The 17,036-nt window shown below is 41.2% G+C and overlaps 1 protein-coding gene across 1 annotated transcript in view; it reads right to left on the reverse strand.

Moving 5' to 3' along the window:
- Positions 1–5,155: 5,155 nt before the first annotated feature.
- The window catches only part of LOC139740105 (uncharacterized), a 28,395-nt gene continuing 16,514 nt past the window's right edge, over positions 5,156–17,036 (reverse strand). Inside the window, exons 2-3 of the mRNA XM_071650689.1 lie at positions 8,211–8,456; positions 5,156–5,314 (exon numbers count right to left, since the gene is read on the reverse strand). Coding sequence (XP_071506790.1) covers positions 5,156–5,314; positions 8,211–8,456 — 405 coding nt within the window. The remainder of the gene's footprint in view (positions 5,315–8,210; positions 8,457–17,036) is intronic.

The following is a 17,036-nucleotide window of genomic DNA, read 5'->3' on the forward strand; positions in this document are numbered from 1 at the left end:
CATAAATACATTGCTAATGTAACGTGATGAACAATTGACAAAAGTGAAGTGAAATTTACGTCATAAATACGTCACTAACATGACGTGATGAACACGACAAAATTGACGTGAAATTCACATGAAATTCACGTCATAAACACATCATAACAAAACTGACGCAAAATTTACGTCATAGATACGTCGCTGACAAGACGTGATAAATACGTCGCAAAATTGACTTGAAATTTACATGATAAATACGTCGCTAACATGACGTGATGAACGCATAAAAACTAACGTGAAATCTACGTCATAAATACGTCGCTGATAAAAGACGTGACGAACACGTAACAAAACTGATGTGTAAATTATGTCATAAATACTCGCTAATATCCATATGACGTGATGAACACGTAACAAAAGTGACGTGAACTTTACGTCATAAATATGTTGCAACCATGATTTGATGAACACGTCGCAAAACTGATGTGAAATTCTCGTCATAAATACGTCGCAAATATGACGTGACGAACACGTGACAAAAGTGAAATGAAATTTACGTCATAAATATGTCGCTAACATGACCTGATGAACACGTCGCAAAACTGACGAGACATTTACGTCATAAATACATAGCTAATATGACGTGATAAATACGTCGCAAAACTGACGAGACATTTACATCATAAATACAGAGCTAATATGACGTGATACATACGTCGCAAAACTGACGTGAAATGTACGTCATAAATACGTCGCTAATATGACGTCTGACGTGCCCGTGCGAGGACTTTGCGCCTTGGTTTCGCATCTTGTCTGACAAAACGCTCCGTCAGACCGACTCCCTCATATATGTCGCGGCGTTGCAAGAACCCCTCTGCTCCAAATCTCTCACATTGCCTATAATTAAGGGTCAAATAATTCGGAGGGCCTCGCTTTGCATTTGGCCTGACCATAGACCTGCGTTCCAATTCTCTGCCACCGGAAATGCGCTCCCGGTTCCATTTCGGTGTTGTGAACTTCCACTTTCCACTAGAGTGAGCTACTCGATCTCCCGGTCCGCCGGCATGCAAAACCAAATATCGTTCACAGAAACGGCATCCCCTATAATAGGCCCGGCATTACGAGAACCCCTCCCCTCGTAGTGCTGTTTAAGCACGTGTTCAAATGGTAAAACAATTCAAAGAGGGCCGTTTTGGATTCGGACTCGAAAGCACCAGCCCAAGAGAAGGCCATTTGCGTCCCTAGACCGGCCGCACGGTCGCAAACATGCTGCATCAAACCAGGAGGCGATAGTCACCTGACAGGCGGCAGACGACAGCCGCTCCTGCCGGAACTCCGGGGGAGCAGAGGGGCGAGCACCGCCTTCACTTCGGCAGCTGCAGGCCGTCGAACCAAAGTGCGTTTCTGGACACGCCGGACCGGACGGCAGCTTGCTTCAACCACCTCCACCCCTTCCTCCCGTGCCAACGGCCAAAGCTGGACCTTTTTTGGTGGTTGTTTTGCGTTTGTTTTTCTCCCTGTCGTCCATTTTCCCTCATTTTTTTTTCTTTCAGCAGCAGGAAAGCTTTTCGAGTCCTGACCTGACCAATTGATCGCTAGGGGACAACTCCGGTGGCGGAATGGTGCCCGATTCGACGTCAACATTCGCTCCTTGTGGTCCGATTCGTCGCTAGCAATCCAGCGGAACTCTGGGAGCCTCGCCCTCCAGAACTCTGGGGAGGAGGCTGAAAGATAACAGATGGGAGTTCGCCTCTTCGTGCACTATGTTCCACCCCGTCGAATTTTCAGCGGACGTTGACCGTCTGTCCCGCCGGAACTCCGTGGAGCTAACGTTGCAAGCGCCATTGTTCGGGGACACTACACTTAAGTAGCTTCTCTTTTGGCCACTTCCGGTGCCGTAATGGTGCCCGATATTCGACGTCGACATTATCACACGACCACAGGCAAGGCAACAAGATGACCAAAAACAATAGATATGTGATAAAAACCTAAAATGGCATTAGACTAAAAACGCTTTATCCTGGCGAGGAAAGCGCATGATATAGAAACAAGACACCAAACAGGTTAGTCATCGCATTCTTCATCAGCAACCAGGATGCGATGTGATGTTAGATTAAAATCCGTTTCTGAAGCAGACATACACACAAGGGTATACGTCTGCTCCTGGTCGGACGGATTTCAAAACTAACCTGCTTGTAATTGAATGCGTCTACTCTGGTAGTTGCTGCCACAGTGCATGGTAACCGCGCAGTGTGCCTGTGCCTGTGCAGTGTGCATGTCCGCGCAGTGTGCCTGTGCGCAGTGTGCCTCTGCCTCCTCCCCGGAGTTCTGGAGGGCGAGGCTCCCAGAGTTCCGCTGGATTGCTAGCTACGAATCGGACCACGAGGAGCGAATGTTGAAGTCGACACTACACTCCCCCATAAGCGCCAGCTTCTCTTTTGGCCACTCCGGTGCCGCAACGGTGCTCGATATTCGACGTCCTGATAGTCAATCAGACTTTACCTGATAGTCAACCAGCCTTTCCTGCTACAGTGACTACTGATCAAAAACGATATAGATATATGCCGATGTGGGTAGATAGATATATGTCGATGTGTGTAGATAGATACATGCCGAAAGAACGTCTCTGAGGTAACACGCCTTGAAATGGCACATTGAGAATCATGCATTTCTGAGGAAAGTCGTGTGAAGATTTGATATTCCAGCTACATGTGTCGTGGCCTGATTCAATTTCGTCCCCTTTGTCGCCTTTTCGGCACTCTTCTGTTATTTTCAATTTTGAGGGGTGTATTTGCTTGATGCTTTTATAGCAAAGTATGAACAAATCACTTTAGATGAAAAAGAAAAATATGAAATTGACTGCTATCAACTTTGCAATGTGAAGTCCATATCACAGACCACAAGGAGACGAAACTCCATTGTCTGTGTTCTCTTTCTTCTGTTTGTTGCTCATCTTTTCTCTCTCTCTCTCTCTCTCTCTGCGTTGTGTGTGTGTATGTGTGTTTGTGTCTTCATTTCAAAGGACACAAATCATTTAATGCTTGTGACCTTTTGATATCAATTCTTATGACGCAATTCACAACTTTAAGAAAAACTCCTGAAAGAGAAGAAAATAGTGATTCGTGATTTTAACTTTAACTTTTCTTGACTTTAAGCATCAAATTAGGCAATTTGGCTTAGTTTTTGTTAATGTTACCAAACGAACTCACACAATCAGTCTGTGTAATGAGTCTCTACATACTTTGTATACAAAATTATGCTATTTTCTTCAAAGCAGTTTAGATTGACGTAACAATAAGTAGTTAACTTGTTTCAAATCATCAAATTAACAGTACTACACTGGTGAAAATAAATTTTGTCAATGCGTCTTTAAAGCGACAAAGCGTTTGTAAAGCTCAAAGTTCATTAAATTTGTCGAAAGACCTATGTTCGTTTTCATTTCAAATAACGAAGGGATTTCATGAACTTATCTGAAACATTTTAGTTATTGTTAGGCGATGATTTCTCAACATGCTACAGAATCAGAATTTGACATGAATTCACAATATATCAGGTTTCCCTGTTCAATGGAATTCCGTGACTTTTTACGGGACTAGAAAGAGTTAAGCCCTGGCAAAGTTGGTTGCAGTCAATTTCATAGTTTTCTTTTTTCATTTAAAGTGAATCGTTCATTCTTATTTTGCTGTAAAAGCATCAAGCAAAAGCATCATTCAAACTTGAAAATACCAGAAGAGTGCCGAAAAGGCGACGAAGGTGACGAAATCGATTCAGGCCACATCACATATTAAGTCGAATATCGGGCACCATGACGGAAGCGGAGTGGCCAGAAGAGAAGCTGGCGCTTAAGTGTAGCGTCCTCGAAAGAATAATGGAACGTTGCAACGTTAAATCCCTGGAGTTCCGGTGGGATAGACGGTCAACGTCCCGCTGGAAAGCCGACGGGGTGGGGCAGAGTTCACGCGGAGGCGAACTCCTACTTGTTATTTTCCACCTTAATCCCCGGGGTTAATAATAATAATAATAATAATAGTGGCTACTTGTATAGCGCACATTTCCACTTCTCAGTGCTCATGGCGCTTCAAAAATGAAAAGATATCATATATTTACATGCATATACATATTCAAACATTTCAACAAATAAGAAAATGGTAAACAAAAACAAATATATACCAAATAAAAAATACAACATATGCCAATTAAAAATACAATATTGATCCAATATTAATGACATACAGCAATTACAGTCCTCAGTGTGAAAGGAACAGATAAGTTTTAAGTTTGGATTTGAATGACTCTGTCGATGACAGTTCCCTTAACTGAAGAGGTAACTGATTCCACAATTTTGGTCCCATAACGGAAAAAGCACGATCACCATACCCATGTTTTACTCTGGGTGTTTGGAGTAAGAATGCATCTGATGATGAACGCAGCTTCGGATTGTATTTTTGAACAGAATTACTTATGTATATTGGGATATCTGGCGGGCGAGGCTCCAAGATTTCCACTGAAATGCTAGCGACGAATCGGAGCACGAGGAGATAAACTTCTAATGTCTGTTTTTGTTCTTGTTGTTGCTCTTCTTTACTCTGTGTGTGAGTGGGTGTGTGTATGTGTGTGTGTGTGTGCGCGTTTGCGTGTGCGTGTGTTGTGTGTGGATGCCTGTCTGTGGTCGTGTGGGAGCGTTGAAGTCGAATCGGGCACAATTACGGCATCGGAGTGGCCAGAAGAAAAGCTGGCACTTAAGTGTAGTGCCTCCGAAACAACAATGGCGCTTGCACCGTTAGCTCCCCCGGAGTTCCGGCGGGACAGGCGGTCAACGTCCCGCTAAAAAGCCGACGGAATGGAACAGAGTGCACGAAGAGGCGAACTCTCATCTGTTATATTTCAGTTTCCTCCCCGGAGTTCTGGAGGGCGAGGCTCCCAAAGTTCCCCTTTATTGATAGCGACGAATCGGACCACGAGGAAATGGAACTTTCACTGTCTGTATTCTGGTTTTTTTTTTCTTGTTATTGCTCTTCTTTGCTCTGTGTGTGTGTGTGTGTATGTGCGTGTGCGTGCGTTGTGGGTGTGGATGTCTGTCTGTGGTCGTGTGGGAACGTTGAAGTCAAATCGGGCACCGGAGTGGCCAGAAGAAAAAGCGTAATGTCCCCAAAGGACAACGGCGCTTGCACCGTTAGCTCCCCCGGAGTTCCGTAAGAACAGGCGATCGACGTCCCGCTCGAAAGCCCACGGGGTGGAAAAGAGTGCACGAAGAGATGAGCTCCCATTTCCCACCCCTCAGCTCCCTCTCTGGAGTTTCGGGGGGCGAGGCTACCAGCGACTGGGTGGATTGCTAGCGATAAATCGGACCACGAGGAGACGAAACTCCACTGTCTGTGTTCTGTCTTTGTTCTTTTTGTTCCTCATCTTTTCTCTCTCTCTCTGCGTTGTGTGTGTGTATTTGTTTGTGTCTTCATTTCAAAGGAAACAAATCATCTAATGCTTGTGGCCTTTTTGATATCTATTCTTATAATGACGCAATTCACAACTTTAAGAAAAACTCCTGAAAGACAAGAAAATAGTGATTCGTGATATTACAAATAACTAACTTTTCTTGACTTGAAGCATCAAAATAGGCAATTTGGCTCAGCTTATGTTAATGTTACCAAACGAAATCACACAATCAGTTTGTGAGTTTCTACATACTTTGTATACAAAATTATGCTACTTTCTTCAAAGTAGTTTAAATTGACGAACAATAAGTAGTTAGATTGTTTCAAATCATCAAATTAACAGTACACTGTACTACACTTTGGTGGAACGCATCAAAAGATTTGTGTCTTTTAATCAATTTACATTGGTCATCTTGTCTCAGCTAATCTCTTGTTTCATATTACTGTTATAACTTTAATCAATTTTGTTAATACATCTTTAAAGCGACAAAGCTATTGTAAGCTCAAAATTCATTAAATTTGTCGAGAGACCGATGTTCTTTTTCATTTCAAATGACGAAGGGATGTTCATGAAGAACATTTTAGTTATTGTTAACCGATGATTTCATCAACATGCTACAAAATCAGAACTTGACATTGCACCTAATTTACAATATATCAGGTTTCCCTGTTCAATTGAATTCCGTGACTTTTTACGCGGTTAGAAAAAGTTAAGCCCTGGCAAAGTTGGTAGCAGTCAATTTCATAGTTTTCTTTTTTCATTTAAAGTGAATTGTACATTCTTACTTTGCTGTAAAAGTATCAAGCAAATGCAAAACTCAAACTTGAAAATAACAGAAGAGTGCCGAAAAGGCGACAAAGGTGACGAAATCGATTCAGGCCACATCACATATTAAGTCAAATATCGGGCACCATTACGGAAGCGGAGTCGCCAGAAGAGAAGCTGGCGCTTAAGTGTAGCATCCTCGAAAGAATAATAGAACGTTGCAACGTTAAATCCCTGGAGTTCCGGCGGGATAGACGGTCAACGTCCCGCTGGAAAGCCGACGTGGTGGAGCAGAGTGCACTTAGAGGCGAACTCCTATCTGTTGTCTTCCAGTTTAATACCCGGGGTTCTGGCGGGCGAGGCTCCCAGACTTCCACTGAATTGCTAGCGACGAATCGGAGCACGAGGTGATAAACCTCTCTAATGTCTGTGTTGTGTTTTTGTTCTTGCTCTTGCTCTGTATGTGAGTGTGTTTGTGTGTGTGTGTGGGCGTGTGCGTGTGCGTGCGATGTGTGTGGATGCCTGCCTGTGGTCGTGTGGGATCGTTGAAGTCGAATCGGGCACAAAAACGGCACCGGAGTGGCCAGAAGAGAAGCTGGCGCTTAAGTGTAGTGCCTCCGAAACTACAACGGCGCTTCCACCGTTAGCTCCCCCAGAGTTCCGGCGGGACAGGCGGTCAACGTTTTGCTGAAAAGCTGATGTGATGGAACTGTTCCGCACGCACACGCGCACACACACACATATATATACACACACACACTCACACACAGAGTAAAGAAGAGCAACAAGAACAAAAACAGAACACAGACATTAGAGGTTTATCTCCTCGTGTTCCGATTCGTCGCTAGCAATTCAGTGGAAATCTTGGAGCCTCGACCGCCAAAACTCCGGTGATTAAGCTGGAAGATAACAAATAGGAGTTCGCCTCTTCGTGCACTCTGCTCCACCCCGTCCGCTTTTCAGCGGGACGTTGACGCCAGAACTCTTGTGATTTAACGTTGAAACGTTCCATTGTTCTTTCGATGACGCTCTACACTTAAGCGCCAGCTTCTCTTCTGGCCGCTCCGCTTCCGTAATGGTGCCCGATATTCGACTTAATATGTGATGTGGCCTGAATCGATTTCGTCACCTTTGTCGCCTTTTCGGCACTCTTCTGTTATTTTCAAGTTTGAGTTTTGCATTGGCTTGATGCTTTTATATCAAAGTAAGAATGAACAATTCACTTTAAATCAAAAAAGAAAACAATGAAATTGACTGCAACCAACTTTGCCAGGGCTTAACTCTTTCTATTCGCGTAAAAAGTCACGGAATTCCATTGAACAGGGAAACCTGATATATTGTGAATTCATGTCAAGTTCTGATTTTGTAGCATGTTGATGAAATCATCGGTTAACAATAACTAAAATGTTTGAGATATGTTCATGAAATCCCTTCGTTATTTAAAATGAAAAAGAACATCGGTCTTTCGACAAATTCAATGAATTTTGAGCTTACAAACGCTTTGTCGCTTTAAAGATGTATTGACAAAATTGATTAACGTTATTACAGTAATATGAAACAAGAGATTAGCTGAGACAAGTTGACCAATGTAAATTGATTAAAAGACACAAATCTTTTGTTGCTTTTCACCAGTGTAGTACTGTTAATCTGATGATTTCAAACAATTTAACTAGACGGCAATTCAAACTGCTTTGAAGAAAATATTATAATTTCGTATACAAAGTATGTAGAGACTCATTACACAGACTGATTGTGTTTTTGTTTGGTAACAAAAGCTGAGCCAAATTGCCTATTTTGATGTTTAAAGGCAGGAAAAGTTAAAGTTATTTGTAATATCACGAATCATTATTTTGTCTTTCCGGAGTTTTTCTTAAAGTTGTTGTAAATTGCGTCATCATAAGATTTGAAATCAAAAGGTCACAAGTATTAAGTAATTTGTTTCCTTTGAAATGAAGACACAAACACACATACACACACACAACGCACAGAGAGACAGAAAAGATGAGCAACAAAAAGAACAAAGACAGAACACAGTCGAGTTTCGCCTCCTCCTGGTCCGATTTATCGCTACTAAGCCACCCAGTCGCTGGTAGCCTCGCCCGCCGGAACTCTGTGGAGTGAGCTCGTCTCTTCCACCCCGTGGGCTTTTGAGCGTCGGTTGATCGCCTCTCCTCACGGAACTCCGGGGGAGCTAACGGTGCAAGCGCAATTGTCCTTTCGGGGACATTACGCTTTTTCTTCTGGCCACTCCGGTGCCGTAATGATGCCCGATTTGACTTCAACGTTCCCACACGACCAAACAAGATGAGTTTTAGAGAAAAGACTCCCCTACTCTGCAAGCATCTCTCACATGCGAAACCAAGGTGCAAGGTCCTCGCACGGGCATGTGAGACGCCATACACACACACACACAGAGCAGAGCAAAGAAGAGCAACAACAAGAACAAAAAAAGAAAACAGACAGTGAAAGTTTCATTTCCTCGTGGTCTGATTCGTCGCTAGCAATAAAGCGGAACTCTGGGAGCCTCGCAGTCCAGAATTCCGGGGAGGGAACTGAAATATAACAGATGGGAGTTCGCCTCTTCGTGCACTCTGTTCCATCCCGTCGGCTTTTCAGCGGCGCAGTTGTTTCGGAGGCACACCACTTAAGCGCCAGCTTCTCTTCTGGCCACTCCGGCGCCGTAATTGTGCCCGATATTCGACTTCAACGCCCCCACACGACCACAGACAGGCATCCACACACAACGCACACACACGCACACGCGCGCGCACACACACACACACACACACACATACACACACATACACTCACACACAGAGCAAGAACAACAAGAACGAAAAGAGAACACAGACATTAGAGGTTTATCTCCTCGTGCTCCGATTCGTCGCTAGCAATTCAGTGGAAATCTGGGAGCCTCGCCCGCCAGAACTCCGGGGATTAAGCTGGAAAATAACAGATAGGAGTTCGCCTCTTCGTGCACTCTGTTCCACCCCGTTCGCTTTTCAGCGGGACGTTGACCGTCTATCCCGCCGGAACTCCAGGGATTTAACGTTGCAACGTTCCATTGTTCTTTGGAAGACACTACACTTAAGCGCCAGCTTCTCTTCTGGCCACTCCGCTTCCGTAATGGTGCCCGATATTCGACGTAATATGTGATGTGGCCTGAATCGATTTCGTCACCTATGTCGCCTTTTCGGCACTCTTCTGTTCTTTTCAAGTTTGAGTGGTGCATTTAATACTTTGATAGCAAAGTAAGAATGAACAATTCACTTTAAATGAAAAAAGAAAACTAAGAAATTGACTGCTACCAACTTTGGTAGGCTTAACTCTTTCTCGTCGCGTAAAAAGTCACGGAATTTTATTGAACAGGGAAACCAGATATATTGTAAATTTGAGTGCAATGTCACGTTTTGATTTTCGTAGCATGTTGATGAAATCATCGGTTGACTGTAAAAACTAAAATGATTGAGATAAGTTCATGAAATCACTTCGTTATTTGAAATGAGTGGCCAGAAGAGAAGTTGGCGCTTAAGTGTAGTGTTCCCGAAAGAACAATTTAACGATGCAACGTTAAATCCACAGAGTTCCACCAGCGGGATAGACGGTCAACGTCCCGCTGAAAAGCTGACGGGGAGGAGCAGAGTGCACTAAGAGGCAAACTCCCATCTGTTATATTTCAGTTCCCTCCCGGAGTGCTGTACGTAGGGCGAGGCTCCCAGATTTCCGCTGGATTGCTAGCGACGAATCGGACCACGAGGACCGAATGTTGAAGTCGAATCGGGCACCATTCCGCCACCGGAGTGGCCAGAAAAGAAACATGAATTAAAGTTCAGGGCTCCCGAAAAGACAGCGGTGGTGTACAGGAAACTCCCCCAGAGTTTCGGCGGGCGAAGCAGCAAGCGTTCCGCTGGAAAGCCCACGCCTTGAAACAGCTAACGAGAAGACGAAGGGAAGGCGTCGACCCTTGGCATGTCCGTGGCGTGTCCCCTAGCGATCAATTGGTCAGGTCAGGACTCGAAAAGCTTTCCTGCTGCTGAAAGAAAAAAAATGAGTGAAAATGGACGACAGGGAGTAAAACAAAAGCAAAATAACCACCAAAAAAGATCCAGCTTTAGCCGTTGGCACGGGAGGAAGGGGTGGAAGTGGTCGAAGCAGGCTGCCGTCCGGTCCGGCGTGTCCAGAAACGCACTTCGGTTCGACGGCCTGCAGCTGCCGAAGTGACGCCGGCGCTCGCCCCTCTGATCCCCGGAGTTCCGGCAGGGGTGGTTGTCGTCTGCCGCCTGTCAGGTGACTATCGCCTCCTGGTTTGATGCAGCATGTTTGCGACCGTGCGGACGGTCTAAGGACGCAAATGGTCTAGCTTCGCTTGGGCTGGTGCTTTCGAGTCCCAGCGATCCAAGTCCAATTCCGAAACGGCCCTCTTTGAATTGTTTTGCCATTGGAACATGTGCTAAAACAGCACTACGAGGGGAGGGGTTCTCGTAATGCGTGGCCTATTATAGGGGAGGCCGTTTCGGTGAACAATATTTGGTTTTGCATGCCGGCGGACCGGGAGATCGAGTAGCTCACTCTAGTGGAAAGTGGAAGTTCACAGCACTGAAATGGAACCGGGAGCGCACTTCCAGTGGCAGAGAATTGGAACGCAGGTCTATGGTCAGGCCAAATGCAAAGCGAGGCCCTCCGAATCATTTGACCCTTCATTATGTGCAATGTGAGAGATTTGGAGCAGAGGGGTTCTTGCAACGCCGCGACATATATGAGGGAGTCAGTCTGACAGAGCGTTTGTCAGACAAGATGAGTTTTAGAGAAAAGACTCCCCTACTCTGCAAGCATCTCTCACATGCGAAACCAAGGTGCAAGGTCCTCGCACGGGCATGTGAGACGCCATTTTAGCGACGTATTTATGACGTAAATTTCACGTCACTTTTGATACGTGTTCATCACGTCATATTAGCGATGCATTTATGACGTAAATTTCACGTCAGTTTTTTGATGTATTCATCACGTCATGTTAGCGATGTATTTATGATCCAAATTTCATGACAGTTTTGTTACTTGTTCCTCACGTCATACAAGCGATTCATTTATAATGTATATTTCACGTCAGTTTTGCGACGTATTTACGATGTAAATTTTACGTCAGCTTTATTATGTGTTCATCACGTCATATTTGCGACGTATTTATGACGAGAATTTCATGTCAGTTTTGTGACGTGTTCATCACGTCATGTTAGCAACTTATTTATGATATAAATTTCACGTCAGCTTTGTGATGTGTTCATGATGTCATGTTAGCGACTTATTTATGATTTAAATTTCACTTCACTTTTGTCAATTGTTCGTCACGTCATACTAGTAATGTATTTATCACGTAAATTTCACGTCAGTTTTGTGACGTATTTATCACGTCTTGTCAGTGACGTATTTATGACGTAAATATTACGTCAGTTATGTTACGATGTATTTATGGCGTGAATTTCATATGAATTTCACGTCACTTTTGTCACGCATTCATCACGTCATATTAGCGACGTATTTATGACGTAAGTTTCACATCACTCTTGATACGTGTTGATCACGTCATACTAGCGATGTATTGATGACGTATATTTCACGTCAGTTTTGCGACGTATTTATCACGTTTTGCTAGCGAAGTATTGTACTTATGACGTAAATTTTACATCAGTTTTGTGACGTGTTCATCACGTCATATTAGCTATGTATTTATGACGTAAATGTTACGTCAGTTTTGCGACGTGTTCATCATGTCATGTTAGCGACGTATTTATGACGTTAATTTCATTGCACTTTTGTCACTTGTTCATCACGTCATATTAGCGATGTATTTATGACATAAATTTAACGTCAGTTTTGCGACGTATTTATCATATCTTGTCAGCGATGTATTTCTGACGTATATATTTACGCCAGTTTTTTGATGTATTCATCACGTCATGTTAGGGACGTATTTATGACATAAATTTCACGTCAGTTTTGTTACGTGTTCCTCACGTCATATTAGCCATTCATTTATGACGTATATTTCACATCAGTTTTGTTACGTGGTCCTCACGTTATATAAGCGATTCATTTATGACGTATATTTCACATCAGTCTTATTATGTGTTCATCACGTCATATTTGCGACGAATTTATGACGTGAATTTGAGGTCAGTTTTATTATGTGTTCATCACGTCATAGTTGCGGCGTATTTATGACGTGAATTTCACATTAATTTTGTGACGTGTTTATCACGTCATGTTCGCCTATGTATTTATGACGTAATTTTCACGTTAGTTTTGTTCCATGTTCATCACGTCATATTAGCGATGTATTTATGACGTAAATTTCACGTCAGTTTTGTGACGTGTTCATCACATCATATTAGCAATATATTTATGACTTCAATTTCCCATCAGTTTTGCGACGTGTTCATCACGTCATGTTCGCGACATATTGATGACATAAATTTCACATCACTTTTGTTCTGTTTTCATCAAGTCATATTAATGATGTATTTATGACGTAATTTTAACGTCAGTTTTGTTACGTGTTCATCACATCTTATCAGCGACGTTACTCATGACGTAAATTTCACATCAGTTTTTTGATGTGTTCCTCACGTCATATAAGCGATTCATTTATAACGCATATTTAATGTCAGTCTTGCGACATATCTATCACATCATATTAGTGACATATATATATGACGTAAATTTCACGTCACTCTTGATACGTGTTCATCACGTCATATTACCGATGTATTTATGACGTTAATTTCACATCAGTTTTGCGACGTATTTATCACGTCTTGTTAGCGACCTACTGATGACGTAAATTTTACATCAGTTTTGTGACGTGTTCATCAGGTCATATAAGCGATGTATTTATGATGTTAATTTCACGTCAGTTTTTGAATGTGTTCATCACGTCACGTTAGCGACGTATGTATGATGTAAATTTCATGTCAGTTTTGTTACGTGTTCCTCACATCATATAAGCGATTCATTTATAACGTATATTTCACGTCAGTTTTGCGACGTATTTATCACGTCATGTTAGCGATGTATTTATGACGTAAATTTCATGTCAGTTTTGTTAAGTGTTCATCACGTCATATTTGCGACATATTTATGACGAGAATTTCACGTCAGTTTTGTGACGTGTTCATCACGTCATGGTTGCGATGTATTTATGACGTAAATTTCACGTCACTTTTGTCACGTGTTTATCACGTCATGTTTGCACCGTAGCGCCTATGTATTTACGTCGTAAATTTCACATCAGTTTTGTGACGTGTCATCACGTCATATTAGCAACATATTTATGACGTAAAATTCACGTCAGTTTTGCGACGTGTTCGAGTCATGTTAGCGACATATCTATGACATAAATTTCACATCACTTTTGTTTCAATTTCATCACGTCATATTAGCGATGTATTTATGACATAAATTTAACGTCAGTTTTGCGACGTATTTATCATATCTTGTCAGCGACGTATTTCTGACGTATATTTTATGCCAGTTTTTTGATGTATTCATCACGTCATATTAGGGACGTATTTATGACATAAATTTCACGTCAGTTTTGTTACGTGTTCCTCACGTCATATTCCCCATTCATTTATGACGTAAATTTCACGTCAGTTTTCTTATGTGTTCATCACGTCATGTGAGCGACGTATTTATGATGTAAATTTCACGTCAGTTTTGTTACGTGTTCATCACGTCATATAAGCGATTCATTTATAACATATATTTCACATTAGTTTTACGACGTATTTATAACGTCAGTTTTACGACGCATTTATCAGGTCATATTAATGACGTATTTATGACGTTAATTTCACCTCAGTTTTGCGACACATTTATCACATCTTGTTAGCAACGTACTTATGACATAAATTTTACGTCAGTTTTGTGACGTGTTCTTCAGGTCATATTAGCGATGTATTTATGACGTTAACTTCACGTAAGTTTTAATACGTGTTTCTCACGTCATATAAGCTATTCATTTATAACGTATATTTCACATCAATTTGTTTTGCGACGTGTTCATCATGTCATGGTTGCGACATATTTATGATGTAAATTTCACGTCACTTTTGTTACGTGTTCATCACGTCATAGTTGCGACGTATTTATGAAGTAAATTTCACGTCACTTTTGTAACGTGTTCATCATGTCATATCAGCGACGTATATATGACGTGTTCATCACGTCATGGTTGCGATGTATTTATGACGTAAATTTCACGTCACTTTTGTCACGTGTTTATCACGTCATGTTCGCAACGTAGCGCCTATGTATTTATGACCTAAATTTCACGTCAGTTTTGTGACGTGTTCATCACGTCATATTAGCAACATATTTATGACGTAAAATTCACATCAGTTTTGCGACGTGTTCATCACGTCATGTTAGCGACATATCTATGACATAGATTTCACATCACTTTTGTTTCAATTTCATCATGTCATATTAGCAATGTATTTATGACGTAATTTTCATGTCAGTTTTGTTACGTGTTCACATGTTGTATCAGCGACCTATTTATGACGTAAATTTCACGTCAGTTTTCTTATGTGTTCATCACGTCATGGTTGCGATGTATTTATGACGTAAATTTCACGTCACTTTTGTCACGTGTTTATCACGTCATGTTCGCAACGTAGCGCCTATGTATTTACGTCGTAAATTTCACGTCAGTTTTGTGACGTGTTCATCACGTCATATTAGCAACATATTTATGACGTAAAATTCACGTCAGTTTTGCGACGTGTTCAGCACGTCATGTTAGCGACATATCTATGACATAAATTTTACTTTTGTTTCAATTTCATCACGTCATATTAGCGATGTATTTATGACGTAATTTTCATGTCAGTTTTGTTACGTGTTCACACGTCTTATCAGCGACCTATTTATGACGTAAATTTCATGTCAGTTTTCTTATGTGTTCATCACGTCATGTGAGCGACGTATTTATGATGTAAATTTCACGTCAGTTTTGTTACGTGTTCATCACGTCATATAAGCGATTAATTTATAACATGTATTTCACATTAGTTTTACGACGTATTTATCACGTCAGTTTTACGACGCATTTGTCACGTCATATTTATGACGAATTTATGACATTAATTTCACCTCAGTTTTGCGACGTATTTATCACATCTTGTTAGCAACGTACTTATGACATATATTTTACGTCAGCTTTGTGACGTGTTCATCAGGTCATATTAGCGATGTATTTATGACGTTAATTTCACGTAAGTTTTTTAATGTGTTCTTCACGTCATGTTAGCAATGTCTTTATGATGTAAATTTCACGTAAGTTTTAACACGTGTTCCTCACGTCACATAAGCTATTCATTTATAACGTATATTTCACATCAGTTTGTTTTGCGACGTGTTCATCATGTCATGGTTGCGACATATTTATGATGTAAATTTCACGTCACTTTTGTTACGTGTTCATCATGTCATATCAGCGACGTATATATGACGTGTTCATCACGTCATGGTTGCGATGTATTTATGACGTAAATTTCACGTCACTTTTGTCACGTGTTTATCACGTCATGTTCGCAACGTAGCGCCTATGTATTTACGACCTAAATTTCACGTCAGTTTTGTGACGTGTTCATCACGTCATATAAGCGATTAATTTATAACATATATTTTACATTAGTTTTACGACGTATTTATCACGTCAGTTTTACGACGCATTTATCACGTCATATTTATGACGTATTTATGACGTTAATTTCACCTCAGTTTTGCGACGTATTTATCACATTTTGTTAGCAACGTACGTATGACATATATTTTACGTCAGCTTTGTGACGTGTTCATCAGGTCATATTAGCGATGTATTTATGACGTTAATTTCACGTAAGTCTTTTAATGTGTTCTTCACGTCATGTTAGCGACGTCTTTATGATGTAAATTTCACGTAAGGTTTAATACGTGTTCCTCACGTCATATAAGCGATTCATTTATGACATATATTTCAGGTCAGTTTTATTATGTGTTCATCATGTCATAGTTGCGACGTATTTATGACGTGAATTTCACGTCAGTTTTCTGATGTGTTTATCACGTCATGTTCGCAACGTAGCGCATATGTATTTATGACGTAATTTTCTCGTCAGTTTTGTTAGGTGTTCATCACGTCATATTAGCGATGTATTTATGACGTAAATTTCATGGCAGTTTTTTGATGTGTTCATCACGTCATGTTAGCGATGTATTTATGACGTAAATTTCATGGCAGTTTTTTGATGTGTTCATCACGTCATGTTAGCGATGTATTTATGATGTAAATTTCATGGCAGTTTTTTAATGTGTTCATCACGTCATGTTAGCGATGTATTTATGATGTAAATTTCACATCAGTTTCGTTACATGTTCCTCACGTCATATAAGCGATTCATTTATAACGTATATTTCACGTCAGTTTTGCGACATATTTATCACATCATATTAGTGACATATTTATGACATAAATTTCACGTCACTCTTGATACGTGTTCATCACTTCTTATTACCGATGTATTTATAGCGTTAATTTCAGTCAGTTTTACAATGTATCGATCACATCTTGGTAGCGACCTACTGATGACGAAAATGCTACGTCAGTTTTGTGACATGTTCGTCAGGTCATATTAGCAACGTCTTTACGACGTTAATTTCATGTCAGTTTTTGATGTCATTTATAACGTATATTTCACATCAGTTTTGCAACGTATTTATGACGTAAATTTCACATCATATTTGCGACATATTCATGACGTAAATTTCATGTCAGTTTTGTGACGTCTTCATCACGTCATATTAGCAATATATTT

Source organism: Diadema antillarum, unplaced genomic scaffold (genome assembly GCF_040938485.1).
Source record: "Diadema antillarum isolate AM-2024a unplaced genomic scaffold, OU_Dant_1.0 seq00000835_RagTag, whole genome shotgun sequence".
In the NCBI taxonomy this organism is placed as follows: domain Eukaryota; kingdom Metazoa; phylum Echinodermata; class Echinoidea; order Diadematoida; family Diadematidae; genus Diadema; species Diadema antillarum.